The 11,117-nt window shown below is 42.6% G+C and overlaps 1 protein-coding gene across 1 annotated transcript; it reads right to left on the bottom strand.

Moving 5' to 3' along the window:
* Positions 1–5,148: 5,148 nt before the first annotated feature.
* On the bottom strand, positions 5,149–6,432 carry LOC120928462 (zinc finger protein 271-like). The gene has a single exon (XM_040339559.1). The coding sequence runs from the start codon at positions 6,222–6,224 to the stop codon at positions 5,247–5,249; it is 978 nt and encodes a 325-aa protein (XP_040195493.1). The 5' UTR covers positions 6,225–6,432; the 3' UTR covers positions 5,149–5,246.
* Positions 6,433–11,117: the final 4,685 nt, after the last annotated feature.

Raw genomic sequence — 11,117 nt, 5'->3', positions numbered from 1 at the left:
TATAAAGAGGCACTCTGGTGGGGCACCTGATATAAAGAGGCACTGTGGTGGGGCACCTGATGTAAAGAGGCACTCTGGTGGGGCACCTGATGTAAAGAGGCACTCTGGTGGGGCACTTGATGTAAAGAGGCACTCTGGTGGGGCACCTGATGTAAAGAGGCACTCTGGTGGGGCACCTGATGTAAAGAGGCACTCTGGTGGGGCACCTGATGTAAAGAATCACTCTGGTGGGGCACCTGATGTAAAGAGGCACTCTGGTGGGAACACATGATGTAAATCGGAACTCTATTGAGCACACCTAATGTAAATGAGCACTCTGATGGGCACAACTGATGTGATGGGGCATTCTGATGATGGTACATAATGTAAGGGGGGACTCTGATGGGGACAAATAATGTAAGGGGGCACAATGGGAGACACCAGATGCAAGGGGGCCTCCTGATGAAGAAACCTGATGTAAGAAGGCACCCTGATGGGGGACACCTGATGTAAGGGGATACTCTGGCGGTGGCAACTGACTTATAGGGGTAGTCTGATGGGGGCATCCAATGTAATTAATTACTTTGGTAGGGGTGCCTGATGTAAGGGGGAACACTAATGGGGACATTTACAGAGAGTGTGTGGAGGAAACAGTAAGTAACAGTAAGTAAGAGATTTTATCTCCAGTGCAATATTTATTTTGTTACCTACTTGAAGACTATAAAAGTTTTAATGCTATTCCCATCGAGCGCTGCCTTTGTGTGTTTTTTGTATCCTGCTATCCATTTTTCCAGTGGTTGGTGGCTGCACTGGGAATCAGCCTGCAAGGAGGAGATCAGCTAAAAGTAGTTGGATCTGTATGTGCGTTATAATTAATCGAAATTAGTCGATTAAAAAAAAACAAAAAAACGATTAATCGAACAGAAACATTTTGATCAGTAACAGCCCTAAAACCGTTATAAGGTCTATGTGTATGCGTTATAGAAGAACCCAGACCAAAGTATTGCGCGATGAAAATAGAACTCAACTTTATTAAAATGTATATTTATGTGACACGTTGACAACAGAAATTAAGGATTGCGATTTATTGTTTACATTTCAAAGGATATATTTTTATTGTTAAACTAAGCTATCAATTACCATCTAACACTAATTTCCCATCATCCTTCCCTCTGGTTGCAGTTTGCTATCATCAACTTCTCATTTACTGACTACTCAGATACAGATTTGGAAGAAAATAATGTGTTTATACAACACCAGCATTAATAAAAATTATCAAAAATATAATAACTATTGATTAAAAATAAATAAATAAATAATGAACCCAACACATTAGTCAACCAAGCCCCAACTCAACCTGTCCAAGAAAATGGATCGCTCCATGATGCCTGTTGGAACTCCTTTACCTTGTGTAGATATCCCCTTCTGAGATCCTCATGATATAAAATAAGTCCATTGGCCAGATCCACGTAGATCGGCGTAATTTTAAGCAGGCGTATCGTAGTTACGCTACGCCGCCGCTACTTTGAGGGGCAAGTGCTGTATTCACAAAGCACTTGCGTCTAAAGTTACGGCGGCGTAGCGTAAATTTATCAGCGTAAGGGGTGCGGAATTCAAATGACAAAGATGTGGGCGTGTTTTATGTTAATTCAACTTGACCCCACCTAAATGTCTTTTTTTTTTTTGAACGGCGCATGCGCCGTCCGTGGGGGTATCCCAGTGCGCATGCTCGTAATCACGTTGCAAATAGTCAATGATTTTGACGTGAACGTAATTTACGCAAAGCCCTATTCGCGAACGTTTTACGCAAACGATGGAAAATTCGACGCTGGCCCGACGTCCATACTTAACATTGCGTACGCCTCATAGACCCAGGGGTAACGTTACGCCGAAAAAAGCCTTACGTAAACGACATTAAAAAATGCGCTGGCCAGACGTACGTTCTGAGAATCGGCGTATCTAGCCAATTTGCATACTCTATGCAGAAATCAACAGAAGCGCCACCTAGCGGCCAGCGTAAATATGCACCTAAGATCCGACAACGTACTAAGACGTATGTCAGTCGGATCTAGCCCCCATTCAGTCGTATCTTGTTTTGTGGATACAAAACAAGATACGACGGGGCATCCTAGAAGTTACGCGGCGTATCAATAGATACGCCGACGCAACTTCTTTGTGGATCTGGCCCCATATGTGTACCAAAACAAATGATACATGTGAAAAGGTAGTGAATAGTTCCATAGCTGTGTCCATCACCATATATCCCAGTGAACCCACCACCAGCTATGGAAAGGCTTACCAGCTCCAGTGAACCCCTTGTTACAGGGAGTCAACGAACGCCTGTGGCTTAAACCCAGCCAGGGCCGCTCTACACACTTTAGGATCAATCCGCATGTTATCAATGGAAATGGATAGAGGGCTGCCACCAAAAAATAAACCAAAATGGCTCCACGTAGGGATCTCACTCACAGTAATACACAATGGGGTGGATTCAAGAAGCAATTGCGCCTGTGTAACCATAGGTTACACAGCGCAATTGCTTACTTGCCCCGGCGTAACGAGTGCTCCTGATTCAGAAACCTTGTTACGCCGACTGCAGCCTAAGATCTGTGTGGCATAAGGCTCTTATGCCCGCATATCTTAGGCTGCATTCTTGCGATGGCCGCTAGGTGGCGTTCCCGTTGTGCTCAGCGTATAGTATGCAAATTGCATACCAACACCGATTCACAACGTTGCGCGAGCCCTGCGTACGCAATTTACGTTGTTTCCGTACAGCGTTTTTTTTTTGCGTAAGGCTGCCCCTGCTATTAGCAGGGGCAGCCAATGTTACGTATACCCGTCGTTCCCGCGTCGCAAAATTTGAATTTTACGTAAGTGATCCGTGAATGGCGCTGGACGCCATTCACGTTCACTTTGAAGCAAATGACGTCCTTGCGACGTCATTTGCCGCAATGCACGTCGGGAAAGTTTCCCGACGGAGCATGCGCTCTACGAATAAATGATTATTCCCTACGGGATCATTTAAATTGCGCGCGCTTGCGCCGGGCATTTGCCGGCGCGCCCGCGCAATTTACGGAGCTTCTGCTCCGTGAATCGAGGGCAGCGCAAAAAAATTGCGGGGGCGCAGGGCAAAATCGTTGCCCTGCGCCTCCGTAATAAATGCGCAAATCTACTTGAATCCGGCCCAATGAGCTGATATCTAAAACAGCCTCAAGTTTAGTGCGCCGGCCAGCACACATCTAAAAAAAAAAAAAAAAACCTGATCGTCGGGACACGAGAAGAGCGGTGCCGACGTTACCATCTCTTATTGTGTCCCGACAATCAGGTTTGTTTAGATGTGTGCTGGCCGACGCACTAAACTTGAGGCTTTTTTTTAGATGTCAGCTCATTGTGTATTGCTAGTCAGATCCCTAATAAACCTAAAGGATATTTTACACTATGTGGAGCCGTTTTGGTTTATTTGTCGGTGGCAACCCTCTATCCCTTTCCATTGATACCATCCGGAGTGCGGAGTGATCCTAAAGTGTGTAGACAGGCCCTGGCTGGGTTTAAGTCGCAGGCGTTCGTTGACCCCCTATGACAAGGGGTACACTGGTGCTGGTAAGCCTTTCCATAGCTGGTGGTGGATTCACTGGGAGATTTGGTAATGGGCAAGGATATGGAACTATTCACTTTGTCCCATTAATATGATGTAAAAATAGTCAGCAGGACCTCGAATGGTTTCTTCCATTGAGGTCGCAGAGGCTTGGCAGGATACTTTTTGGCCACTACCCAGTCTCTGGTACTGAGCCAGTGTTGTGAATGTATTAGCTCAGGATCTAAAAATAATGGAAACACTTGTGACCCCCCTCAGCTTAGAGAATGATGTAAATTTAATATATGTTTAGTCAAAAGCTCCATAAACAAGAAAGATGAGAATCATGGAGAGAAAAAAAAAAACAGTTCAGCGAACTGTTCTGTGGCTTTCTAGATGTGTGCCTGATGGGCATAAGAGCTAAACTCAATGCATCCGTCCAATCCATTCTGGTTTGCTCATAGATTATAAAAAAAAAAAAAAAATAATATATATACACACACACACACACACACACACATTTTTTAGAGCTGCACGATTCTGGCCAAAGTGAGATTCATGATTTTTTTGCTTAGGATGAAGATCACGATTCTCTCACGGCGTAAAATCTTTTACATTTACACACACACAAAAAAAAAAAAAGGGCAAACTTTACTGGCTATTTTTTCATATTTTTTTTATTCATTAGGCCCCTTTCACATTGAGGCGTTTTTCATGCGGTACATCGCTAAAAATAGCGCTGCTATACCGCATGAAAAATCATGCCCTGTAGTGTTCAATGTGAAAGCCCGAAGGCTTTCACACTGAAGCGGTGCGCTAGCAGGAGCGCTCCAAAAGTCCTGCTAGCCGCATCTTTACTGCGGTATAGGAGCGGTGTGTTCACCGCTCCTATACCGCGCCTTCCCATTGAAATCAATGGGAAACCGCGGTATTACCGATCCCACGCGGGCGATATTAACCCTTTTTCGGCCGCTAGCGGAGGTTAAAACCTCACCGCTAGCGCCCGAATATCGCGGTAAATACGACGGTATAGCGGCGCTACAAATAGCGCGGCTATACCGTCACCGCGGCTCCACGCCTCAATATAAAAAAGAGGTCTTAAAGTAATTTTACAAAAAAATTGCATTTAAAAAAAAAAAAAAAAAAAAAAAAAAAAAAAGACTACTGCGCAAATACAGTGCGACATAAAATATTGCAACAACCGCCATTTTATTCTCTAAAAGAATTGAAAAGAGCTGTCAGAAAAAGGTTTGGTATTTAAGTGGTTAAACGTTCTTAATTTACATACAGAACGTTATTCCTTTGATGTAAAAGTCAATGTGATACAATGTTTAGACTTAATTTTCCACTGATAAAGAAAAGTTTTCAAAACTTGGCAGGCTGCCCAGACTTTGACTTTTGAGAGCAGAGAGGAAATTCTTTGCATACCAAAGTGCAGAGAGAAAATCATTTTCATGTCAAAGATCGTGAAGCTCTGTGTCAAGAATCGCAACGGGAAAAAGATTGTGATAACGATTCATTGTGCAGCTCTAATATATATATATATATATATATATATATATATATATATATATATATATATATATATATATATATATATGCGCAGCATTATTTCTTTTTACTTTTATAGCAACTTGTGGGATGACACGAGGGATGAAACTGATGGGACACCCACAAGCTTTTTCATTGCAGCTTAGCTGCTACCCGTTAACATTCCCGCTTCTACTGCAGCTGAAGGGCGGTGAATCCTCAGGTGTAGAATAAGATGCGACTTCATTCTAAAAGTTCTAAAACATTCAGAACACCGATATGGCCTCTGTCCGGTGTGAATCATCTGGTGTATGATCAGCTTTGACTGCACTCTAAAAGCTTTGTCGCATTCAGAACATGGAAATGGCTTCTCAGTGTGAATCCTCTGGTGCTTGATAAGCTTTGCCTTCACTCTAAAAGCTTTGCCACATTCAACACATTGGAATGGCTTCTCTTCGGTGTGAATCGTCTGGTGCGTTAGAAGGTGCGTCTTCTGCGTAAAAGCTTTGTCACAGTCAGAACACCGATATGGCTTCTCTCCCGTGTGAATCCTCTGGTGTCTGATAAGTTTACTCTTCTCTGAAAAAGCTTTGTCACATTCTGAACACCGATACGGCTTCTCCCCAGTGTGGACCTTCTGGTGACTAATAAGGTATGACTTTGATGCAAAGGTTTTGTCGCAATCAGAACACTGATAATGCTTCTCTCCGGTGTGATTCATCTGGTGTTTGTGAAGGGTTGACTTCTTTAAAAATACTTTTTTACACTGAGAACACGGATACAGATTCTCCCCGTTGTGAATCCTCTGGTGTCGGATAAGAGGACCCTTTCCTGTAAAAGCTTGGTCACATTCGGAACACTTATACAGCTTCTCTCCAGCGTGAACCCTCTGGTGGCTGATCAGCTCTGAATTTGATGCAAAAGCTTTGTCACATTCCGAACATCGATATGGGTTCCCTTCGGTGTGAATCATCTGGTGTTTGATCAGTTTGGACTTCCATGGGAAAACTTTGTTGCATTCAGAGCATTTAAATGACTTCTCATCTTTGTGGAATTTCTGGTGTTTGATAAGACTTTGCTCTCCTTTAAAAGTTTTTTTGCAATAAGAACATGAAAATGGCCTCTCTCCAGTGCCAGCCATTCTGTATCTGAGATTATCGGACTTTATTCTAAAGGCCGAGTCACTTCAAGAACACTGAAAAGCTGGATCGATGTTGAAGAGTATCCAAGACATTTATGGCATTTAGAACACCGATATGGCTTGTGTCCTGTGCAAATCCTCCAGTGATCTGTAGTAAAGCCTTGACTCTGCTCATGAAGACCACCTTGACCAAAAACGGTTCATCAATCCACCTAAAGAGATAAAAAAAAAATATTTTTTTATATACATTTTTATTATTATTATATATATATATATATATATATATATATATATATATATATATATATATATATATATATATATATATATATATATATATATATATATATATATATATATATATATATATATATATATATATATAAAACTCAACGTGTGTATGTATGTTCCAGCATCACGTCCAAACGGCTAAAGATATTAACATGAAACTTGGCACACATGTTACTTATATGTCAGCAACAAACATAGGATAGGTGGTTTAACCCTTACCCACCCCCATTTGCCATGGTCGGGGTTTTTCTTTAAAGTCCCATTCAACTCTATGGGAAATACATGTTACCGTGTTTCCCCTAAAATAAGCCCGGGTCTTATATTAATTATGCCAACAAAAGACACAGTAGGGCTTATTTTCAGGGTAGGTCTTACTATGTAATGTGATGTCTTCTCCTCTCCCTCCCTGCCTGTCAGGAATCCCCAGTCTGAACTGAGTTAAAATGCTTGTAAAATCCTATAATCCACTCTATTACAGTATTATATAATGTACAATGTGTGTGTTTCTGTAATATAATTGTGCCAAATACCTTTGTTATAGAGCCGCTCTTTGCTTCTGTTTCCCGCCGGAGCTCTCTTCCCCCGCAATTATATTACAGAAACACAAACATTGTACATTATATACTACTATAATAGAGTGGATTATAGGATTTTACAAGCATTTTTAACTAGGGCTTATTTTCAGGGTAGGGCTTATATTGCAGCCCTCCTGGAAAATAACGCTAGGTCTTATTTTCAGGGTAGGTCTTATTTTTGGGGAAACAGGGTACTTCATAACTTCCAAACGGCTGTAGATATTTCGATAACACTTGGTCACATGTTACTTATATGTCCACTTAAACTATAGGATAGTTAATTTATCCCTTAACTACCCCCATTTGTGAGGGTCGGGGGTTTTTGTTTAAAGTCCCATGCAAATCAATGTGAAATGTATGTTCCCACATAACTTCTGTACGCCTGGAGATATTTCAATAATACCTGGTACACATATTACTTATATGCCAAATAAAAATATATGACAGTTACATTAACCCTTACCTACACCCTTATATAAAAGATGGGTATATTTATATTACTATGATTTTCCTCCCCAGATAGGAAGAACGGGCAACGCCGGGTATTCAGCTAGTAATTAATAAAAAAGACAGAATTCTATAAATATGGCTACACTGAAGGGTCTTTGGTAATCATCATTATTAAAATATCATATTCATTAATATTTTTAAAAAAGTACCCTGTAACAGGAGTCACTTTTGGGCACAGGTTGAGCCAGGAAATAAAGAGACATATATTGGATTGTTTTAACATGGACAGTAATCTACCATATATTCTTTAAATGTCTGTAGAGGATATTGTGACCCAACCAGTCAATACTGACTCTTTTCAATGATTAGCCCTGGCTAGTGACATGCTAATTGAGTCTGCTTCTGAAAACCTCTCATTGTGTGATGCTGCTTTCTGTGAATTCTATTGATACAAGATGTGGAATGGAACTTGTCAAGCTGTATGCGGAGACAGAACGTCTGTCTAGGGATGTGGATTAAGAAGAGATCATTGTGTGATGGTGTTTTGTTTGAGTTCTGTTAATGAAGGAATGTGCAGTGATTAGATCATGATAATTATAGGCCGGCGCCGACATGTCTAGAATGTTTAGCAATTAGCCATCCGAAGGTGTATTGAAGCCCTCCCAGGGTGTGGGTGGAGAGTTTGATTGTTCCTTTCATGCTTAAACTGTATATAAAACTGAAAGCTGACCATTAAAGTTGTCTTACATTTGAAACCAGAGAACACGGAGCAAGTCTCGTTATTCTGGGAAATGGGATGCCTGCTGGTTTGTCTGTGTGTCAGATGAGCCGTCGTAGTTGATGGAAGGTCGTAAACGGTGGTGACCGTTACATACCCTATGTAGCGCCCCCTTACTTTCAGTATGGGCACTACACTAAAGTTAGTGGGGAATGGGAGAGTTATTTTGCTCCCATTCTGAATTTGTTAAAATTGGGACTTCTGTCATTCCAGAAACGTCCACTGGGTCAGTCTGTGCTCCAGGGATGCAATACCATCCCTGGCTGGCAGTTGGCGGCAGAGGGGTTCTGGCAGAGCAACTTTCCCCAGCAGCCAATCAGAGAAGTTTCTCCCTCGCAATGCATGCTGGGGAGGGGGTATATCTGCGACAGGTGTCATGTGCTAACCAAGTTTTCGCGGGGTCCCGGTTCCAGGTGCGGCATCCACCTTCAGGGTGCGCGCATCCATGGACCCCGCCAGCGATGCCCACCAGGCCAAAATTGCAGTCTACATAAACCCTCATCCTGAGGTAAAAGGTGACCTACTGGATTCCCGGTTCTATTGAAAGGATCCCAGGCTGGGTGCCAATCGATTGGGGAGCCGGCTTGAGGGGAACCCAGAGGCAGATTCTCCAATAGGGCTTGAGCGAGCCGATCGGGGATCTGGCGACAGGTACGTGCTGCTGTCATCCGGTGACCTATGCTACAAACTTACTGGGAGGATTCGCTCCATCTATCCATCTAGCTCACCTAAAAGTAATTGGCCTGTGGCAGAGGTCCTAGAGCCGGGTCTGTGAGAGAGATCTGTTCCTCCCAGAAAATCCTAAGTGACGCTTCGGCTGCCAGGCTTGTGAGAGGGGTCTGTCCGGGGGCACTTTACCCACTCCAACTAGAATGGCGACGAATAACAGTTTGGTACTACATTGAGCAAGTACTGCTCAATTAATATCCGGGTCTGACACTGCAAGGTTCTTCTTTTTCTTCATCAACCTGCTCTTCCCACTTAATGCTGATGTTGGCCGTGTTTGGTCTGGAATAAAGCATTGGAAAACTCTTTATTATTATTATTATTATTATTATTATTATTATTATTATTATTATTATTATTATTATACAGGATTTATATAGCGCCAACAGTTTACGCAGCGCTTTACAACATCAGGGAAGACATTATAGTTACAATACAATTAAATACAGGAATGATCAGAGGGCCCTGCTCGTTAGAGCTTACAATCTAGAAGGGAGGGTGAAGTGGAACAGAGGGTAGTAGATGTGGGGGGTGATCAGGTGGGCAAAGTTAAAATACAGTTGTTAGATGTGGGTAGGATAGGCTTCTCTGAAGAGGAGGGTTTTCAGGGATCCTCGAAAAGCTGAAAGAGAAGGAGATAGACGGATAGTTTGGGGTAAGGAGTTCCATAGGCTTGGAGAGGCTCTGGAAAAGTCCTGTAGACGAGCATCTTTATTCACTGTCTGGACTTTCGCTCACTGCTTTGTTATCCACCTGCACCCATACGCCACATTAGGGTAACTTAATATGCCGATCCCAAATCAGCGGCTCCTTCGGGGGTAGCGCTACACTTCATTATTACAATATCATATTCATTAATATTTTTAAAGTACCCTACATTTTTTAATACCTCTAGAGGGCATTAGGTTATTCCTACGCTGCCTTTTAGCTTGTTTAATGAAATTGCTTTTTACAATTTTCTGCAGGAGAATCTTAGTTTTTGGTCCCATGAAGTGCATTGTGCTGCATTTCTATCCCCAGTAAAATGTCATGTTTTTTCACACCTGTGAACTGGCATGGTAGGCATTTGGGGATGCTGCCGTTTGTTTTTATCACATAGGATTTCTGCACTGGATGAGGAGAGTGCCCTGGTATGACTTAGAAGAATTCCTAGTTGGATTCTTTGAGAAAAAAAAAAAAAAAAAAAAGAAGGAAAAGAAAGAAGACAATGGGCCAGATCCACGAAGAAGTTACGACAGCGTATCTATTGATACGCCGCGTAACTTCTATTTTGCTCCGGTGTATCTTTGTTTTGTATTCACAAAACAAGATACGCCTGAAGCTGGGCTAGATCCGACTGGCGCACGTCTTAGTACGCCGTCCGATCCAAGGTGCATATTTACGCTGGCCGCTAGGTGGCGTTTCCGTCGATTTCCACGTCGAGTATGCAAATGAGCTAGATACGGCGATCCACAAACGTACGTCTGGCCGGCGCATGTTTTTACATCGTTTCCGTAAGGCTTTTTTCGGCGTATAGTTGCCCCTGCTATATGAGGCGTATCCTATGTTAAGTATGGACGTCGTTCCCGCGTCGAATCTTAAAATTTTTACGTCGTTTGCGAATAGGGCTTTGCGTAGAATTACGTTCACATCGAAAGCATTGGCTTGTTGCGGGTTAATTTCGAGCATGTGCACTGGGATACCCCCACGGACGGCGCATGCGCCGTTCAGAAGAAAACGTAATTTACGTTGGGTTAAGTAAGGGTAGTATTCCAACAAGATAACCACCCCCAAACACTCCTCCAAGACCACCACTGTCTTGCTGAAAGAAGCTGAGGGTAAAGGTGATGGACTGGCCAAGCATTTCTCCAGACCTAAACCCTATTGATCATCTGTGGGGATCCTCAAACGGAAGGGGGAGGAGCGCAAGGTCTCTAACATTCCACCAGCTCTGTGATGTCATCATGGAGGAGGGGAAGAGGACTCCAGTGACAACCTGTGAAGCTCTGGGGAACTCCCCTTTGTGGCACAATTATAAAACAAGCTACAAGCAATAATTAATTCCCCTTAAAGTATGAAGATTTTTTGTATAGA

The sequence above is a fragment of the Rana temporaria genome, chromosome 2, assembly GCF_905171775.1.
Source record: "Rana temporaria chromosome 2, aRanTem1.1, whole genome shotgun sequence".
Classification (NCBI taxonomy): Eukaryota; Metazoa; Chordata; class Amphibia; order Anura; family Ranidae; genus Rana; species Rana temporaria.
The sequence above is the reverse complement of the archived record's forward strand: the minus strand, read 5'-3'. Positions and strand labels throughout refer to the sequence as shown.